Genomic DNA, 21,577 nt, shown 5'->3' with positions numbered 1-21,577 from the left:
CACCCTTATTTGTCGATCGTGTCACCGTTCGTTGTCTAACACGAAGTGATCACTCTAATAGAGCAAGGATGAGAGGAGGTACTACTTTGTGCTAATTCATGGGGTGGTGGTCGCCTTTGCTAGTGGCAGATTGCAACACCCTCACAATGTATACCACTTGCTTGGTTGCGGCGCATAGAAAGCAAACAACGAGAGCTATGGCGGAGACGAAGGAGAGGCAAGAGTCTTGTTGTGATGGATAAGGGTGAAGGCGATAGGATGGAAGTAGCCACACGAAGATGGTGGTACAAGACGACAAAGAGGTCGATGAAAGGCAAAGGTGGCTACAACGAGATAATTGGTTAGAGGTGGCCATAATGAGAAGAAGGTCAAGAGATATATATCATCTTTAAAAAAAAAAAGAAATATTTGTAAAAAAAAGAAAACATTCTGTAAAGATAAAAAAAAAAAAAATGGGTGAAAGCCAAAGTAAGAAATATTGAAGTTCAGGTAATATCTCAATGATGCACCTAAGGAACCATTTATGGTATGCCAAGATGACTATTGAATCGGAGCGAAGATGAACTCCGTGATTACTTATTACTTTCGAGAGAGGACATTCGACCATCATTTATACAAAAAATCATGAATCGAGTGTTATAATGTGGATCTAAGAGTATTATAAGAACAAACATTATGAATGAATATATAAAGTATATGTAGATAATATATACTTCTTATATTTAGGTCAAATTAGGTCAAAATTCCACATCTTTTATCTATTGAATGGAGATCCCTCTTTAACATATCCACTGAAATAAATGCAAAGAAGAAAGCTACCAACCGATGGCCTTTGTTCCAGCAATACTCAACGGAGAAGACCATCCATGTTACCTATTCAGCTTCCAGCAAACTAGGAAATAAGATGCCGCAGAGCTTCATCGGCAACAGCACGCAAATTCCACTTGACTGGTTCTTCTGCTAGTGAGTAGTTCACATCAGTGATCGATCTTTCATCAATGTTTGCAGAGATACAAAACAATGGTGCAGATTGTACAACTCAACATTGTTCGATACTCGCAAGTTAGGAAAGCATGTCTATACATTTACTTAATAGCGCCAGAATAGTCAGCACAGCAAGACACAATATCCAGACTAATTCTCTCGACACACGAAGAAGAGTGGAGAAGGAATACAGGCTTTAGCTTCATAGCTCAGCATGCGGAGACAATAATATGGATTGGCGTTAGTCTTTTTGGCCGCATTTAGATGCTATGGTTCCTGCATAACAAGCGAACAAGACTCGTAGGGTTATGCCTTCAGACTCGAGTGATCATGAAGAAATTCTATAATATCTAAGTTCAGTGATGTTAATTGAAAATACAGGAAAAATGGGTGCAAGTCAAACTTTTAGTACAACTTTGAACACCAATCAGAGGATCCATCAATAGGCAATCTTCAACCATGATTGTATAGAAAAATGCCATGACTCTTCATTGATTGGAATAACCAGAGTTTGCTCGGCCAGAATGATCTACCATGCAATATCTTCTGAGAAATGAGAAAGAAGAAGGATTATCATATAAATGTGCCACCAGGGTTTTATCAATAGGATAATCTTCGACTATAGAAGGATGAAATGGTATTAATGCTCTATTAATTTGACAAACAAGAGTCATCAGGCAGATCGATTACCATGCAATATCTTCCATTAGAAATATGAAACAGCAAGATTTATATATGTGCTATGACAGAAACAGTTAGAAATTGAAAAAGATTGAGTGCTTTTCCGAGAATGATGGTTTCAAATTATGTTGAAGAGCATTGAAGCAGATTTCACTCATAAATATGAAATTTGAAGAAGCGATTGGAAAGTGAAGAAGGTAAATTACAAGGTTATGATGAGTTGGCAGGAAGAACTTGCATTTTCTTTTTGGCACCTGGATTCATAGCTAAATGGTCACCATGGTCATGGCCAACAATGTACACTTGATGGTACACAGGCAGCACACCAGTGGAATTGCTATCCAGGAAAGTGGCAGCCAAATACACGTATAATAGACACAAATAACAACAGAGACATACTGGCTCATGGATGCCTTGGTATACACAAATGGACTTTTTCATATATACCCTTCTTTTATATCTGAACAAGGTTACTAATTCTCAATTCTAGCTTTAAATAGTAGATGAAGACATCTAAATCACAAATCGTCTTGATTATCTCATAACCTTGTCCACCAGAGTTTGAAAATTTATGCACTTTTTGTTTCTTAAAAAGAGAAGCTGGTTCACATATTATCCTTGTCCAAAGATACACTGGGGTGAGACAGAGGAAACAAGACAAACTCAAGCAAGGTCCAAAGCTTTTCCATGTGAAAAGTACAGTTGGCTAAGGGGCTTGGCCAGGCTCTAATAAGGTTCACAGTAAGCCCCATTAACATGCAACTGATTGAGCTTGGCAAGGATCAACCTATTCAAGCTTAGCCCTGGCCTGACACATGGTGAAAATGGCATGTCAGTAGTCACTTCTCTTGGTAAGAATTATAGGTCTCTCAAAATAGAAAGACAGAATGGCATGTCAGTAGTCACTACTCTCCGAGGCCCAGCTCAGATGTGGTACAGCCGACTTAGGCCAGCCTCGATTGCATCCTTCGACTAAAGCCGTTTGCAGCCGTGCTCCTCGGCCTCAGCTAGAAAGACGACGAGCCTCTCTCCCATTTCGTCGCCCGTTTCGCTACTATGACCTGAGGAGTTCCTGATGCTCACCCTTCTCTGTTAATGCAGGCGTGTTTGATGGGTCTGCGACCGTCCAGATTCTTTTGGTCGCTGGTTGAATAGTCGATGACGACCGTCCCCGAGATGCTTCAGTGCTGCCGAGGCATTGGTGGCAGGAAGGCACGAAGAGCACAAGAGGCCCTACTGTCACGGACAAACTTCGAAACAGGGTGTTTGATGTAATGCTTATGTATATCCGTGTCTTTTGGCATGTTCATGCCTTGTACAACATGTAGAGGGGCGGCCGAAGGCATAATAGTCCCATTTTAGTTGGGTTGGTGGCCTCTTTAGGCTTGTAAATAAAGGTTGTGTCATGTGAACACGTGAGAGAGCTTTTCGGTCTGTAATGGATCATTTTACCCTTTGTTGTGCCACTGTTCAGAGCTTGTAAAGTCTGTTTGTAATTTGCATTGTCTATGAAGTATTTTTCGGACATGTTTGCTTGTGGATCCCGATTGAGGCGTTCTCTTTAACCCGTTCTTTCTTTCGTTGGTCCTAAGGGACAATGGGAGACTTCGGGGAGGCTGACCTTTGCGGACGGACGCGCGAGGGTGCCGCACGACTTAGGCAAAACCAGCTAAGTCCGTGTCAAAATGGTATCAGAGCGGGACAAGCACTCATAGAAACACTTGACATGCAAACGTGGGGGACCTAGTGGGGCTGCGTTGAGGGAAGTCAGCACACGCGCGACCGTTTGAGGGAAAACGGGCATGGAGATGTAGAAAAAAGAGTCGCTGAGAGGAGCGGGCATCTGAGATTGGCATTCAGAGGAATGGCTAACCCTTCGCGCAAGAGGCACCACGAGAACAGGTAAGCTTGAAAGAATTTTGAGCGCACAAAGGTTGGGATGGCTGAGTTTGAGCTACGGCTCAACGTTGACAACTATACTTGATGGTGCTCTAGGCAAGCGAGGCGCTTGGCAAGAATGAGACCATGCAAGGTGGAATGAGTTGCTCAACGACCAAAAGAGTTGTGCAAAGCTCACAGAGGTGAGGGGAATTGCTAACTCGAAGAATTTGGTACTCATGCATGGGCTTGTATGCGGACGACGGAATGTTCGTGGCCATCCCAAAGCGACCGAAACTCGGCGCCATGGAGCATTGAAACTTTCTCTTCGACATGTGAAGGATACGTCCGTCGGAGGCTAAAGTGTGCAACGAGTTCAGCATGTTGCTAGGCCTTGAGGGGTGCAGCGGGGGCTGTATTGACATGGAGTCGCAATCTAGCAAGTGCGTTTGCAGGAGGCAGAACAGTGCACAGTTTGTTCAGCAGATCGGAGTAGTCCAAGGGGATGGTGGTCTCCGAAACGAAGAGAGATGTTGCTCCAACGGGATAGTTATCCACGAGGGATAAGTCCCGGCTCTCCAGAGGGAGAATCATGTGAGACGGACCTCACATGTTGAGGAGGAGTACCTCAACAAACAACAACTCCACGAAGCTCGATGGACTGAGCAAGCGGCAAGGAGTTGTCGCATGATCTCGCTCGAGAGAATGCATTGGTGGATGTATTGCGAGATCAAGTGGGGGAGCGACCTAAAGCAACTTAAATGAAGGCACACTTGGAGTCGATGTGGAGATCGGACTCAAGGGAGGGCTGACTCGTGGAATGGTGGGCACGAGGGCCACCATCGACTCAATGCAAAAACGAGGAGCGGAGCAACTTGGGTGTAACTTGGCGAAGTACCCAAGCCGCATGAAGGGAGCCAGCATAGAAGTTGGAACGTGGAGCAGAGGCACAGTGCTTTCCTTAGACAGAGGTCAAGGACATGAACTCTTGCAGAGGCAATAGTAGGATCATGTTGTTCCATGGGTCCTTCATTCTGACGGAGCGGACTCATCTTGCATGGTGCCAAAGACGAAGGGAGCTTCGGGGCACATGCACCTTATCTCGGAGAAGCATTTGATGGAGGAACTAAGGCGACTCAATTTGCGGAGGCGAAGTTGGGTTCAGAAGGCCTTAGCACGGGGCAAGAGGACGCAGAGGCGGGTACTCTTGAAGAATATGTCACAGTATTGCCATTCGAGTTGCTATGAAGGAAGCGGTGCGCAGCGAAGATTGTGCTGGTAGGGGCAGAGGCCCAGGATCCAGACAATGGTGCACAAATTACAGTGAAGTCGGTGGACTTCGGGAGCTACTAGGCGACGGACTGTCCTAGAGCGGTGCTTCATCTAGGTGTGATCCAAGAGTGGGTGGATGAAGGTCGATTGCCAAAGGAGTGAACAAAATCGAAGGTGGAGGAGACCCTACGATGTATTGGCAGAGGCCACACATGGAGGGTTCACAATTCGAGTTTATTCCACAAGGATCAGAATGCAATGGAGATGTCACCAGGAGGCGACATGGTGCAGCGGATCGTGGTGGAACAGTTCGTGGCAATGCGACACACACGACATAGTCCCGGGAGGGACTAGATCATATGGAGGTATGATCGGGAGCTACTGGGAGCTCCACTTCGGTGAACAACACGACGACAAGAAGGGCTATGGATTAAAGGAGTGAAGGCCATGGTACCGCAGAGGCGGGTCTTCCGTGCGTGCATCGAATTTTGCTTCGGATGAAAGCCTTGGTCATCAGCATATGGGGGCTGGGTTCCACTAAGGGAAAAGTTCGAATGCAAGTACCAGTGAGTTCCATGGGAGGAACTTGATCATGCAGAGGTATGATCGAAGCAGCAGGAGAGTTGGACTGCTCCAGAGCTCATATTCGCTTAAGGGAGCCCGACAAGTCAGGGGACAAGGTCGAGTAAGCGAACGTTGCTACCAAGGAAGCTAAGGAGAACAGAATCGGTGCAAACCCTACAATGTGATGGCAGAGGCCATGCATGGGAGTTGCAGTCTGTCTTTCCATCGACCTAACAGACTACTTGGAGAACACAGAGGTGTTGAAGCAGGAGGTCGAAAGGGGCAAGGAAGCGACGACGAGTCCAGAGGGACTTAGCTACCCAAAATCAAGCATCAGTCAGAATGGAGGTGGACTCAGAGGAGTGCCACGGAGACATATCTACTGATCGTGAAGAAAAGGGATACAGATGCGAGGAGACGGATAGTAGGGCCATGGGCATGGCAGCGCCATGGTACCGCAGAGGCGGGACTTCCGTGAAAGTCATTGATCCTTTGCTCTCACTAAGGGAGAGCGCTTGGTCGTGAAAGGGGCCGAGGAGGTGGAGCATGCAGAGGCAATCTCCAAGTACCGAGACAAGGCTGAAGGGCAAAGGCCAAGAAACTTCGTAAGACCGGTGTCAACAAGTTTCTCATCAAGATAGCCGTAAGTGAAGGACTTCGGGTCATGCAAGAGTGCACGACCAAGGAACGAAGCAGGCAGTACGCGGTGCTGTACCTTTGCTACTCAGTGGAGTAGGCGACAGGGTTGATGGAGAAGACGGTACAATCCCAGAGGCGACCTCATCTATCAGAGAATTACTCCAAGTTGGGGTGAAAACTTCTTGCATTCCAGAAGTTCAATGGCATTGAGAAGGTGAATCACAGTAGCTAACTCAACGCAAGGAGTGCAAACACTTCAAGTACTTCAGAAGTGTGAGCAAAGAGCAGGCGAAGGCCAGTAACCAGCTCGATGCATGAAGTACAACCTCGAGGAGACGGGCGAAGTCAAGTAACCTTTGCCTTCTCAACTCTTAAGAGAATGGGCGAAACCGAGTACCCCAGTTCTCTTATTTATCCAGCAGAGGAGCTCTGCACAAGTTCAAAGACCCTTCGAGGATAATGGAAGACAATAGTTGTCAAATCCTCACCAACGGTGATCAGTGCTACTGAGAGTAGATTGTTCGCTTCATTTCCCAACGAAATGCCAATCGAAAGCGGAAGTGATGCGAACCTACTTGGATGTGACAACTAACTGAAAGAAGAGTCAATGAGCAGATTTTGTGGAGGAAGGACCCAAAACTTCAGAAGTTTGCGAGGCGATGCTCGTTAAAGCTCCAACAAGCATCCACCCAGTTCAAGCAGCATGTGGAAATTTTGAGAAACTAGCGCAGTAAGAATGGTCTTTTCCTTAATTTGGTGGATCCGCAGGAATCAACGAGGATCAACACAACTCAGCCAACCCCACACCAGAGTCAGAGTCATTGGCGAGTTGAAGCAGCATGGCGGATCAAAGGTTCGACTACTAAAAAACAACAGCGGAGAGCAGCTGGGAGCCAGGAGGCGCATTGCAGCTGGAGCAGAAGATTGAAGACTCAGCAAAGGCGAAGAGTTGCAGTGTTCACAAAGGCTTCGACGAGGACGTCGAAGGGATAAGTGGGGGAGAATGTCACGGACAAACTTCGAAACAGGGTGTTTGATGTAATGCTTATGTATGTCCGTGTCTTTTGGCATGTTCATGCCTTGTACAACATGTAGAGGGGCGGCCGAAGGCATAATAGTCCCATTTTAGTTGGGTTGGTGGCCTCTTTAGGCTTGTAAATAAAGGTTGTGTCATGTGGACACGTGCGAGAGCTTTTCGGTCTGTAATGGACCATTTTACCCTTTGTTGTGCCACTGTTCAGAGCTTGTAAAGTCTGTTTGTAATTTGCATTGTCTATGAAGTGTTTTTCGGACATGTTTGCTTGTGGATCCCGATTGAGGCGTTCTCTTTAACCCGTTCTCTCTTTCGTTGGTCCTAAGGGACAATGGGAGACTTCGGGGAGGCTGACCTTTGCGGACGGACGCGCGAGGGTGCCGCACGACTTAGGCAAAACCAGCTAAGTCCGTGTCACTACGTAGAATCATCCCGAGGGCAAGTTCCGAGCCCACCAAGAAGAAGGCTTGATCGACCCGACCTACCGCTCCCGAAGCCCTCTCTCCCACCATTGAATTCATCCAGAACGAAAATATTCCTCCAGATCAGAGAGAGAGAGAGAGAGAGGACTCTTAAGAGCGCCCAACCTAATAAAGACCATACAAGAACTCATAAATCGCTCCAAATACTATCGATTTCATCGTGACTATAGTCACGACACCGAGGAATGCCATGACTCGAAGAACCAGATCGAGGAGCTCATCCGTCGAGGGCACCTCAGACACTACATCAGAAGGCCACGAGAATCCTCTTCGCACCCCTCGAGTCTTGTTGAGAAGCAGATCGACGTAATCATCGGCGGGCCAGCCTCGGGAGGCGATAGCACGTCGGGACGGAAGGCCTATGCCCAAGTAGTTGCGGAAAAGCACCCTTGACAGCAGCAAGAGCTCGAGATCACCTTCCCTACGGGAGAAACCGAGCAACCCGACCATGACAGCGCACTAGTGATCTCGGTCAGGATTGCCAATGCTCGGGTCAAAAGGATCATGGTGGACACCGGGAGTTCCGCCGACATCCTGTATTTCGACGCGTTCCAGAAGCTTGGCCTAACCAAAAGAAGACCTTACTCCGATGCCGTTGGCACTCACTGGGTTCACGGGAGACTCCATCTTGCCCCTCGACACCGCCATTCTGCCAGTTATCTTAGGGGAAGAGCCGAGATCCAAGAATGTCATGATGACTTTTATTGTTGTGGAGTTCCCCTTGGTGTACAACGCCATCCTGAGCCGCCCGACTGTCAACAAGTTCAGAGCCGTCATCTCCACCTACCATCGAGCGATAAAGTTCCCAACGCGAGCCAGGGTCGGGGAGGTGCGGAGCGCCCCACAGGGAATCAAGACAATGTTACCTGGAGACCATCATACTGCCGAAGAGACAGAAGCATGAGTAACCCGTCGTCGACCCTCGGGACGTTGCAAAACCGTCACTGCGTCCCAAACCGACCAAACACACCCTAGAGGTTCTGCTAGACATGAACCAATCCGACAGGATCGTGAAGATCGAGTCAGAACTCCCAGAGGAAGAATGAGTACAGCTCATTGACTTTCTGACCGAAAATGCCGACGTCTTCGCTTGGTCGCCAAAAGACATGCTCGGGATTGATCGAAGAGTGGTGCAGCATTACCTGAACATTTGACCCCCAGGCACAACCAGTGAAGCAGAAGCCGCGGAAGCTGGCTCCCAACCGACAAAGGCGATAAGCGATGAAGTAGAGCGTTTGCTAGCGGTGGGATTCATAGCCGAGGCAAAATACCCCCGTTGGTTATCCAATATAGTCCTCGTTAAAAAACCTAATGGAAGCTGGAGAATGTGCGTTGACTACACCGACCTTAACCGAGCATGCCCAAAGGACTGTTATCCATCCCCGAGGATCGACCAACTGGTCGATGCAACCTCGGGGCATGAGCTTCTTTCGTTCATGGACACCTTCTCGGGATATAATCAAATCAAAATGGCCCCTGAGGACCAGGAACATATAGCCTTCATCACACACCGAGGAGTCTACTACTACAAGGTCATGCCATTCGGGTTAAAGAATGCCGAGGCGACATACCAAAGAATGATGAACAAGATGTTCGCTCACTAGATCGAGAGAAACATAAAGGTTTATGTCGATGACATGATCGTGAAAAGCAAGTTCACTCGAGCTCACCTAGCGGACCTGGCTGAGGCGTTTAAGACAATCAAGAAGTTCGGCATGCGCCTCAACCCTGCCAAGTGTGCCTTCGGCGTTGGCTCGAGAAAATTCCTCAGCTTTATCATCCACCAAAGGGGGATAGACGCCAACCCCGGAAGGTTCAAGCCATCATCAACATGCAATCCCCTCGCTCGATAACAAAGGTATAGAGCCTGATTGAGAGACTTACTGCTCTCACCCGATTCTTGTCCCAATCAGGGGACAAATGCCTGCCCTTTTTCCGAGCTCTGAAGAGCCCAAAGGACTTTAGGTGGACCTCGGGATGTGAAGAGGCCTTTGCCCAGCTCAAGGAATATCTCGCCCGACTACCTCGGTTCGCCTCGGTTGCTTCGGGTGAGCCGCTTAGCCTCTACCTCGCGGCATCCAAACACACAGTCAGCTCTGTCCTAGCGGGGGAGGATTTCGGGGCACAACAACCAATCTATTACACGAGCCACATCCTGAACGGACCCGAGGCACGATATCAACCGATCGAGAAGTTAGCCTTAGCGCTTGTACAGAAGGCCCGAAAGCTGCGCCCGTATTTCCAAGGCCACTCGATCCAGGTAGTGACCAACCAACCGTTAAGGCAGATTCTATCCAAATTTGACATATCAGGGCGGATGCTCAAATGGTCGGTAGAGCTCGGAGAATTCGACATACAATACATCCCGAGGACGACCATCAAAGCTTAAGCCATCACTGACTTCGTCTCGGAGTTAACCCCTCCCGAAGACAATAACGGCGTACACACTGTGCAACGATGGACTCTGCATGTGGATGGCTTGGAAAACGCCGAAAGAGGAGTCGGACTCGTTCTAAAGGGACCCGATGGCCAATAGTATAGACACACACTTCGCTTCGGATTCAAAGCCACTAACAACGAAGCTGAGTACGAAACACTCCTGTCCAGGCTTAAAGTAACCCTGGAGCTCCAGGTAAGAAGCATCAAGGTTTTCACTGACTCGTAGTTGGTGGTCGGTCACATCAACGAGGACTATGAGGCTCGAGATACAACTATGTCAAAATACTTGTCGAAGGCAAGATAACTCGCCAGTCGCTTCTAACACTTTACGATGACAGCAGTTCCTTAAACAGCAAGACTCGCTGTTCAAGGTTGCACTAGGTATGCCGCATGTTACGGAGTTGCTCCCGGAAAGTTCAGAACGACGCCATTGGGTACGAAGCTGCCCTGGAAAGCTCGGACGGCGCCGCTTGGTGCCGATCTGTGTAGGTCGACCGGCGTCCGCGCAGAAGATATGGGCTGGCCGCTTAAGGGGTCAACGGTCATTAACGAACTAGGTACAACCGACCCTCATGTGCAGGTATAAAAACCCACCACTTTGTCACGGACAAAGTTCTAAACAGGATGTTTGATGTAATACTTATGTATGTCCGTGTCTTTATGTTTGTTCATGCTTTGCACAGCATGTAGAGGAACGGTCGAAGGCTTAAAAACCCCATTTTAGTTGGGTTTGGTGGCCTTCTTAGGCTTGTAAATAAATGTTGTGTCATGTGGACACTTGTGAGAGATATTCGGTCTGTAGTGGACCATTTTGACCGTTTGTTGTGCAATCGTTCAGAGCTTATAAAGTCTGTTTGTAATTTGCATTGTCTATGAAGTGTTTTCGGAAATGTTTGCTTGTGGATCCCGAGTGAGGCGTTTTCTCTAACCCATTTTCTCTTTTGTAGGTCCTAAGGGACCATGAGAGGCTTCGGGGAGGCTGACCTTTGCGGACGGACACGCAAGGGTGCCGCACAACTTAGGCAAAACCAGCTAAGTCCGTGACAGATGGAATCAGAGTAGGACAAACACTCGTAGAAACACTTGGCATGCAAACGTGGGGGACCTAGCAGGGCTGCGTTGAGGGCAGTCAGCACACGCGTGACCGTTTGAAGGAAAACAAGCATACAGATGTAGGGAAAAGGAGTCACTCGGAGGAGCGGGCATCAAAGATTAGCATTCAGAGGAATGGCCAACCCTTCGCGTAAGAGGCACTACGAGAACAAGCAAGCTTGGAAGAATGCGAAGCGCATAAAGGTTGGGATGGCTGAGTTTGAGCTACGAGTCAACGTTGACAACTATACTTGATGGTGCTTAAGGCAAGCGAGGCGCTTGGTAAAGGATGAGACCATACAAGGTGGAATGAGTTGCTCAGCGACCGAAAGAGTTGTGCAAACCTCACAGAGGTGAGGGGAATTGCTAACTCGAAGAATTCGGTACTCATGCATAGGCTTGTATGCGGACGATGGAATGTTCGTGGCCATCCCAAGGCAACCAAAACTCGACGCTATGGAGCATTGAAACTTTCTCTTCGGCATGTAAAGGATACGTCCATAGGAGGCTGACGTGTGCAGCGAGTTCAACATGTTGCTAGGCCTTGAGTGGTGCAGTGGGGGTTGTATTGACGTGGAGTCGCAATCTAGCAAGTGCGTTTGCAGGAGGCAGAACAATGCGCAGTTTATTCAGCAAATCGGAGTAGTCCAAGGGGATGGTGGTCTCCGAAACGAAGAGAGATGTTGCTCCAACGGGATAGATATTCAGGAGGGATAAATCCCGGCTCTCTAAAGGGAGAATCATGTGCAATAGACCGCACATGTTGAGGAGTACCTCAAAAACAACAACTCCACGAAGCTCAATGGACCAAGCGAGCGACGAGGAGTAGTCGCATGATCTTGCTTGAGAGAATGCATTGGTGGATGCATTGCGAGATCAAGTGGGGGAGCGACCCAATGCAACACAAATGAAGGCACACTTGGAGTCGATATGGAGATCAGACTTGAGGGAGGGCTGACTCGGGGAATGGTGGGCACGAGGGCCACCATCAACTCAATACGAAAACGAGGAGCGGAGCAACTTGGGTGTAACTTGGCAAAGTACCCAAGCCGTATGAAGGGAGCCGACATAGAAGATGGAACATGGAGTGGAGGCACAGAGCTTTCCTTGGACAGAGGTCAAGGACATGAACTCTTGCAGAGGCAAGAGCAGGATCATATTGTTCCATGGGTCCTTCATTCTGATGGAGCGGACTCATCTTGCATAGTGCCAAAGACAAAGGGAGCTTATGGGCACATGCACCTTATCTTGGAGAAGTATTTGATGGAGGAACTAAAGCGACTCAACTTGTGGAGGTGAAGTTGAGTTCAGAAGGCCTTGGCACGAGGCAAGAGGACGCGGAGGCATGTACTCTTGAATAATATGTCACAGTGTTGTCATTCAAGTTGCCATGAAGGAAGCGGTGCGCAACGGAGATTGTGCTAGTAGGGGCAGAGGCCCAGGATCCAGACAATGATGCACTATTTTCAGCGAAGTCGGTGGACTTCGGGAGCTACTAGGCGACGGACTGTCCTAGAGCAGTGCTTCATCTAGGTGTGACCCAAGAGCGGGTGGATGAAGGTCGATTGCCAAAGGAGCGAACAAAATCGAAGGTGGAAGAGACCCTGCGATGTATTGGCAGAGGCCACACATGGAGGGATCACAATTCGAGTTCATCCCACTAGGATCAGAATGCAATGGAGATGTCACTAGGAGGCGACATGGTGTAGCGGATCGTGGTGGAACAGTTCGTGGCAATGCGATACACATGACTAGTCCCGTAAGGGACTATATCATACGGAGGTATGATCAGGAGCTGCTGGAAGCTCTACTTCGGTGAACAACACGACGGCAAGAAGGATTATAGATTCAAGGATTGAAGGCCATGGTACCGCAGAGGCGGGTCTTTCGTACGTGCATCGAATCTTGCATCAGATGAAAGCCTTGGTTATCAGTATATGAGGGTTGTGTTCCACCAAGGGAAAAGTTTGAATGCAAGTACTAGTGAGTCCCATGGGAGGGACTTGATCATGCAGAGGTATGATTGAAGCAGCTGGAGAGTTGGACTACTCCAGAGCCCATATTCGCTTAAGGGAGCTCGGCATGTCAGAGGACAAAGTCGGGTAAGTGAACGTTGCTACTAAGGAAGCTAAGGAGAACAGAATCGGTGCAAACCCTACAACGTGATGGCAGAGGCCATGCATAGGAGTTGCAGTCTATCTTTCCATCGACCAAAGGGAGTTGTTTGGAGAACACAGAGGTGTTGAAGCAGGGGGTCGAAAGGGGCGAGGAAGCAACGACGAGTCCAGAGGGACTTAGCTACCCAAAAACAAGCATCAATTAGAATGGAGGTGGACTCGGAGGAGTGCCATAGAGACATATCTACTGATCGTGAAGAAAAGGGATGCAGATGCGAGGCGACGGATAGTAGGGCCATGGGCATGGCAATGCCATGGTACCGCAGAGGCGGGACTTCCGTGAAAGTCATTAATCCGTTGCTCTCATGAAGGGAGTGCGTTTGGTCGTGAAAGGGGCTGAGGAGGTGGAGCATGCAGAGGCAAACTCTAAGTACCGAGAAAAGGCTGAAGGGCAGAGGCCAAGGAACTTCGTAAGACCGGTGTCAACGAGCTTCTCATCAAGATAGCCGAAAGTGAAGGACTTCGGGTCGTGCAAGAGTGCACGACCAAGGAACGAAGCAGGCAGTACGCGGTGCTGTACCTTTGCTACTCAGTGGAGTAGGCCGCAGGGTTGATGGAGAAGACGGTACAATCCTAGAGGCGACCAAATCTATTAGAGAATTACTCTAAGTTGGGGTGAAAACTTCCTGCATTCCAAAGCGTTCGATGGCATTGAGAAGGTGAATCACAGTAGCTAACTCAATGCAAGGAGTGCAAACACTTCGAGTACTTCAGAAGTATGAGCAAAGAGTAGGCGAAGGTTAGTAACTAGCTCGATGCATGGAGTACAACCCTTGAGGAGGCAGGTGAAGTCAAGTAACCATTGCCTTCTCAACTCTTAAGAGAATGGGCGAAACCGAGTATCCCAATTCTCTTATCTATCCAGTAGAGGAGCGCTGCACAGGTTCAAAGACCCTTCGAAGATATTAGAAGACAATAGTTGTCAAATCCTCACCAATGGTGATCAGTGCTACTGAGAGTAGATTATCCGCATCATTTCCCAACAGAATGCCAATCGAAAGCAGAAGTGATGCGAATCTACTTGGAAGTGACAACTAAGTGAAAGAAGAGTCGGTGGGTAAATTTTGTGGAGGAAGGACAGAAAACTTTATAAGTTTACGAGGCAATGCTCGTTAAAACTCCAACGAGCATTCACCCAGTTCAAGCAGCATGAGGCATTTGAGAGACTGGCGCATAGTAAGAATAGTCTTTTCCTTCATCTGGAGGATCCGCAGGAACCAACAGGGATCAACACAACTCAGCCAACCCCACACTAGAGTCAAGAGTCATTGGCGAGTTGAAGCAGCATGGTGGATCAAAGGTCTGACTACTCAAAAACAGTAATGGAGAGCAACTGGGAGCCAAGAGGCGCATTGCAGCTGGAGCAGAAGATTGAAGACTCAGTAAAGGTGAGGAGTTGCAGTGTTGACAAAGGCTTCGACGAGGACGTCGAAGGAATAAGTGGGGGAGAATGTCACGGACAAAGTTTTAAACAGAATGTTTGATGTAATACTTGTGTATGTCCGTGTCTTTATGTTTGTTCATGCTTTGCACAACATGTAGAGGAACGAACGAAGGCTTAACAATCCCATTTTAGTTGGGTTTGGTGGCCTTCTTAGGCTTGTAAATCAATGTTGTGTCATGTGAACACTTGTGAGAGATATTTGGCTTGTAATGGACCATTTTGACCCTTTGTTGTGCAATCGTTCAAAGCTTGTAAAGTCTGTTTGTAATTTGCATTGTCTATGAAGTGTTTTCGGAAATGTTTGCTTGTGGATCCCGAGTGAGGCGTTTTCTCTAACCCGTTTTCTCTTTTGTAGGTCCTAAGGGACCATAGGAGACTTCGGGAAGGCTGACCTTTGCGGACGGACACGCAAAGGTGCCACACGACTTAAGCAAAACCAACTAAGTCCGTGACAACTTGGCCAGCGCCGGAGGAGGATTTTTGGCACATTTAACTCTTTTATTCCACTCAACGCTAACTTAAGCTTCGGAAGGGTCGAGTCGAGAAATTCCCCTCCTGACCTCGACCTGTGTGCAGGGGTTGGCAACGAAAAAGCAGGCAACAAGACTCACAGCTCAACCCGACTCGACGCGCACTTTCGCTGTCTGAGTCTCCGGGTCGACGACCTTACACATCCAGGATCGGACCGAGCCGTGCTGACTCCTCGGCCACGATGTAGAGGTTCACCAACAGTTTCCTATGCTCCTAAATAGGAAAAAGAATAATCAATAATTCAATATATATGTGTGTGTATCTATATATGCATATATGTATATATATACATATATATACATACATGTATATATATACATATACATACATACATGTATATATACATATACATATATACATATACATATATATATACATATATATATAACAATCAACTTGATTTACCCTCCAATGTCATGATTCTATAACCTAGGAATTTTTTGAACCTTTTTTAGATTTTAGCCTAACTATTAAACCTTCATCCAATTTCATTTCATGTAAATTGTATTGACAGCATTAGTTTATAAAAGCATCATCAATACAAATTCATCACAAAGAAAAGACAAAAAAGTAAATAATAACTATTATTTTCTTCCTTTTCTTCTGTTAGTCCTTTTCTCTCGTCCTACTTATTTCTTCTTCCCCTATTGCATTGTTTTCTACTACAGGCATACCAGACATCTTTGCTGATGCCACTAGAACAGAATAAACTTTACCTTGTTATTGAACTTATATGAAGCCTATTTGTACCTCTAGCACAAAGCTTATTCTTTGCAACAAGTTCAGACACTATGCTGGAAAATCATGAGGAAAACAGATCAAAAACTTACTGCATAAGATTAAAAAAAATACAGCCATGCGGTGGACAAGGATAAGCTCAATTAAATTCGAGCAAACATTCTTTAAAATAGCTTTAGATATATCCTAGACTCAGTCTTCAACTGATGCCAGCACAATGCTTGAACTGGACTAAAGATGATACCTTCCTTGAACAATTGCAAAAAAGTTCATTATGAGCACTTAATTGATGTGTGTTATCAAATATGATCTTAATACATCAAAACTCAAATTGAACATGTTCCTAAAATATTTGCCCAATGTTATCAGGATCTTGCTATTTGACAATGCACATCAAAATGGCTCTTCTGTGCCTCGATTGAGGCCCTAAAAAACAAACAAATAGGTCTACTTATGTATTGAGGTTTCAAGTATTTGATGCACTGTTGTCGACATGTCAGTTGAAGTAGGTAAAAAGTGACCTGGCCATAGCAAACAATAGAAAGCACCAACATAGTACATCTTGACCACATAAGCCCTATGCTAGCCAGACCTTCAATCATTGGTTTAAATAGTACTTTAGACCAAGATTTGCAATTTTGTGTACTAATACTGTATGGTCAGGACTCAAACCGGTACCATACCAGCCCCTATCGGCATACCGAGTGTCGGTACATCAGTACATATCGAGTTTCGAAAAAACCTAAAACCGGCTGGAAAAACAAAAAAAGAAACTGGTTAGTATAGAGCTTGTGCCACCTTGTACCAGTAAGTACCAATCCAGTACCCAGGCATATCAGGCAATACAAGCCCTACACTGCTTTGTATATATCCTAAATAGGGCATACTGCATGGTTTACAAGCAACATGTACCAGTAACCTGTTGAACTGGTAAATACCACCCATACCAAACTGTACCAGGCAATATTGCAAACCTTGCTTTGGATGATAGGACTTGACTATTCTATTTTCACATCAACCAATCATGCCATATCATCTGTTAAAATAGTTCCATGGTTTTGAATGATTTCTCCATGTAAAATGCCTTAGAAGATCTCAAAATAAATTTGATAATGAAATTTAATAGTGTTGAAACTAAAGTTAGATCTCATAAATCATAATAAATACCAAGTTTTTGAATGAGCTCTCCGAGTTACAAGCATTTCAGAGCTTAAATAAAATAAAATTGTTAATAAATCATAAAAATTGGAATTTAATAGTTTTGAAGCTAAATGCAATATTCCAAGATACTGCAAGATGATAATATATTTAGTGATTTGAAAAAAAGAACTTGGTCCAAGAAACTATGATGTTCATTTCCAATATATGCTACTAGACGTAACACATATAGGTTACTTTCACACAACTAGGTTATTTTCAGTTCTGTTACAAGTTAATAGCGAAGGCAAGAAATCATGACAGCAACCAAAAGTGAAATATCTTTTGGGGCATAAGGATTGTGTCACAACTTGCAACACAATAGAATAATTTAAACAAGGAAGAAATTGCATTTTCAAGTAACATTTGCTCTAATGAAAGCATATCATGAATCTAAAGAAAAAATAAACTTTTGGATGTCCTATATACAACCAGCTTGTTTAGTTACTTTACTGGATCACTTATTTCAGTTGTATGAATCAAATTGTCCTTAATTTGTATATAAATACAATGTACTTGGTGTTTTTGGAACTTGAAACTGCTGGCATGTGTAAGGGAACCAATTTCCAATCTACACAAACCAAAATGCATTGATTTTGGCCAAACAAGTCAGAACTGGACATAATTTCTTTGGTTTCTGTTGAATCAGCTAACATCACACCAACTTTAAGGTTTCAATCACAGAATATCATAACACGATTAAAGGGTATCTAAAAGTTTCGACTAACAAGATCAGAGCAACCCCAATCAAACAATCAACAAGTATTAAAGCAGCTCTTGCAGGAACTGAACAATTGGACTCGAAACGAAAACGAACAAGAAAACGCCTGGGTAATAAAAGAAAGTTGTGGACAGGTTGGTAGCTGGACTGGCAGCTTTTAATAATTCTTGAGTTACTAAGAACTCTTTTTTACATTCAATAAAGGCAATCTCTATCTCATACATAATGATGAAACAAATAGAATCTGTCTGTGGTTAGCACCTTCTTGCTAAGCATACAAAGATGCAAAACACGATATGTTTTGATACTACAGAAAATCAGCCATGTTTAATATGATTTGAATTCAACTAGTTGATGTAGAAAAAAAAAGCATTATGATCACTTTTGCTCGAAAACATTTTTCTATGATATCAATTTACTAGCTCTGTGATCATACATATCAATTGATCCAACTTGTATCCAGTTGTTCAAAGAGAAGCAGCATGAGATGGACAATTATTCATGAAAAAAGGAAATAAAGAACAAACTGAAAACTTAAAGCAGAATAAGCAAGCTAATGGGATACTACACAGAAGCTTAAAAAAAAGCAAAAGCAACAAAGGAGATCCAAAAACTAAAATTTTGTGGCATGCATTTACCTACTACACATTGGAAGAACTAGTCACCACCAGCAGGTACCATGACCTCATCACCATTGCCCTCCAAAGAAACAAGTGCAAGGGCATCCACCGGTGACACTAGCACAATCAATTCAGAAGTTATAAGAAATTATTAATCAGCAGAGAAAAGAACAACTGTAAATTGTGCCTTACCCTCTGTTTCATTTCCTATCCAATCTTGTGCACATATCAAGCATTCTATAGTTACTGGATCTGTTGAACTCAGATACTGATTTAATGTTCTCGCATCACTATCTACTAGATCAACTGAAATAGGAATCCCCAAAATATCACGGGCCATCATAGAAAGAGCAGGATATTTAGCAGCATTATATTTCCACCAAGCTAAGATATCAAAATTGTCATCAGGATTGTTTGAGGGATGAACAGCTTCCTCCAAGTACATATCCAGATCAGATCTTGCTGGATGACCTGATGATGTCTCTTTAAGATATTGATCTAATCCACGTTGTGTATCAGACAATGTAATGTGAGATGTTTTACATTCTCCATCATTTCCAAATTCAGCACTACTATAGCCACCACTAGTCCCACTATAGAAGGCTTGACTTTTTAAAGAATTAGCTGACTGGCCTATATATTCATTGTAAAGATTTATAAAGCTGTCATGAACATTGTCGATCCTTGTCTTGGCTTCAGATGAGTCATCAAAAACTTTTGTGAAGAAGTATTCTACAGACTTCATCTTATATCGAGGATCTAAAACAGAAGCAATTGCCATAAGCATTCTGTTGAATTCCCAATACTGTTCGAATTTCTCGAGCATCTCTTTGGCCATTGATGCAATGAAAGGTTGTGGGCTCTTGTACCGCGTCTTCAAGAGAAAATGAATACCACACATCTCATTAAAATATAGACTGGCAGTTGGGATTCTTGTGGCTGAAAATTTCTCCATAGCATCATAAAACACTTCTAGACAATCAATAATAGCTCTAACATCATCCCAATCCTTGGGTGAAGGAAAGTCTATACTCTCTATGTCACATTCTGCCAAGTGTTTAAAAGCCTCTTGATACTGGCAAGCAGTTTTAAGCATTAAGTGTGTTGAGGGCCAACTAGCTGGAGAATCAAGAACTAATTGCTTTTGTGGAATGCCCATTTGCTCTGCATCTTTCTGAAATCTTGCTAGTCTTTCATGTGAGGATTTTACATATTGCACGCAAGCACGAATTCTACCGATGATCTCACAAGCCGATTCAAGAGCTGTCTGGACGACAATATTCAGCAACTGTCCACCAGAACGAGCATAGAACATTTCACCATTTGAGATGAGAAAGCCCTTCACACGAAGGTATCCAAGAAGCTCACTTGCCACCAAATCACTGGTGCCACAATTGTCTAGTACTATGGTACATAGCTTCCCATCTATATTCCACTCCAGCAACTTCTCCAATATGGTCTTGCTGATTTCTTGGCCCATTTCCAAAGACCCAACGTGAAAAAAGTTAAGAATTTTCTTCTGAAGCTGCCAATCATTATCAACATAGTGGCACGTCAAGCACACATACTTTGCATCCTCGATTGAACTCCACATGTCGATGGTGAGGCTAATTCGAGAATGTAGCTTGTCTAACACTTCAAGCAACCTGAGCCTCTCATTCTCGTATATCTTCATGCAATCTGCCTTCACGACGTCCGCAGAAACCAATTTAAACATCGGTTGAAGGTTCCTAATGAAGGTCCTGAAGCCGACGTGGTGGACGATGTTGAATGGGTAACCATGCAGAATGACCATGCGGGCAAGGTCTTGGCGGCTCGACTCCTGATCAAAATGAGAGTGCTCGGAACTCACAGCATCCTCGCTCTTGGCATCGGTTGACTTGAGGACGAGCCGGCGGACGACCAGCTTCTTGCGTTTGATCCGCTTGGTGGATGTGCAGATCACCAGGTGGTTCTTCAGATGCGTCGTCCCGCTCCGGCTGCTTGCCGTGAGCTGCTTCTTGCAGTGGTTACATATGGCGACGTAGCTCCCGTCTGCCTTGCGCTCCTTAGTGAAATCATTCCAAACCAATGATCTCAACTTCCGGGCTCTTGGATTGTGAACAGCGATAGTATTGCTATCGTTGGCCTCCATCATTGTCGACTATGCATATAATCGATCACCAACTACAACAAAAGAAAACCAAGATCAGAACTTTACCCACGAAGAATTGCATCTGCTAGAAAACGAACCCAAACAATCTACGTACACAATGATGGAGAAAATCGAAGAAAAAAACTTATTTTGCATCGAGAAAACGGCATGTGATCGAACAAGAACTGTAAACCCGGGAAGAATTGCATCAAATAAGACGCAAGTTCAGTTGCGTTTCATCTATGATCACAACAGTGTGACAACGGGACACATCAACGAAAAAGAATTTACCTCCGCTTCGAAAGAACGACGTCGATTGATTCGAAACCGAAACCGTGCCGGACTCTTTACGAAACCCAAACAAAAGTCGGAGGCCTATTCGGAGCTCCGGAGGAAGATGGATACGACCCTCGAAGGATGCGATCGAACCCCCTAACTAGAGGGATATCGGGGAGAAAGCGGGAGGCGAGGAAAAGGGCGCAGCGGAGATTAGGGTTTCGGTTTCGGGTGGGATTTGGGGATCGAATCGAATCGTTACAGGCGACGAATCGGATGGCATTCGGAACCGAACTTTTATCCCGAATTAAATAAGACTGGTTAACTTATCCCCGGTAAACGGACGGATCCGCCTATGCGTACGAACCCGGATCCGATAAGGAATTCGATGATCCTTATATGGACTCGGATTCGGGTGGAAAACCGAGTCCGATGTTGGATCTTCTTATGGGTTGGGGATCCATGACCGACCTGCTGATGTTGTAGATAATCTGAAAGATGCACGGATGTGTTATCGGGTTAACGGGTTACACAGCTTGTTAACTTTGGAAGAAATAGAGGGTTAGTTTAATCCATGCATACATATTATTTTCGATTTGAATTAAACTGATATCATCAGATTGAAATAATAAGCTTTTAGTGTTAACATGGCATACGGTAACTTGTGCCCGTCGG

General features: G+C 45.3%; 1 protein-coding gene across 4 annotated transcripts; it reads right to left on the bottom strand.

Moving 5' to 3' along the window:
- Positions 1 to 697: 697 nt before the first annotated feature.
- On the bottom strand, positions 698 to 21,187 carry LOC103998650 (zinc finger BED domain-containing protein RICESLEEPER 1). 4 transcript variants are annotated; one of them, XR_672730.3, is made up of 5 exons: positions 20,918 to 21,187; positions 18,685 to 20,658; positions 18,511 to 18,609; positions 1,388 to 1,530; positions 698 to 1,260 (listed from the first exon to the last, which is right to left on the bottom strand). XR_672730.3 is itself a non-coding variant. In XM_009420179.3 (4 exons), the coding sequence occupies exons 2-3, from the start codon at positions 20,627 to 20,629 to the stop codon at positions 18,530 to 18,532; spliced, it is 2,025 nt and encodes a 674-aa protein (XP_009418454.2). In that variant the 5' UTR covers positions 20,630 to 20,658; positions 20,918 to 21,187; the 3' UTR covers positions 698 to 1,530; positions 18,511 to 18,529. The 4 variants fall into 4 exon arrangements, 2 of the variants coding, with proteins under 2 accessions (XP_009418454.2, XP_009418455.2); XR_672731.3 differs by having other exon boundaries at positions 1,400 to 1,530; XM_009420179.3 differs by having other exon boundaries at positions 698 to 1,530.
- Between the last annotated feature and the right edge of the window lie 390 nt (positions 21,188 to 21,577).

Source organism: Musa acuminata, chromosome BXJ2-9 (genome assembly GCF_036884655.1).
Source record: "Musa acuminata AAA Group cultivar baxijiao chromosome BXJ2-9, Cavendish_Baxijiao_AAA, whole genome shotgun sequence".
In the NCBI taxonomy this organism is placed as follows: domain Eukaryota; kingdom Viridiplantae; phylum Streptophyta; class Magnoliopsida; order Zingiberales; family Musaceae; genus Musa; species Musa acuminata.
Note: the sequence above shows the minus strand (reverse complement) of the source record. Positions and strands in the feature narration are given on the sequence as shown.

What these genes read in the sequence shown, in the direction of transcription:
- LOC103998650 (XM_009420179.3), bottom strand. Translation starts at nt 20,629, where the DNA reads ATGATGGAGGCCAACGATAGCAATACTATCGCTGTTCACAATCCAAGA. An exon ending in GATAGGAAATGAAACAGAGG is followed by an intron (nt 18,610 to 18,684) that starts GTAAGGCACAAT and finishes TGATTGTGCTAG; the next exon opens with TGTCACCGGTGGATGCCCTT.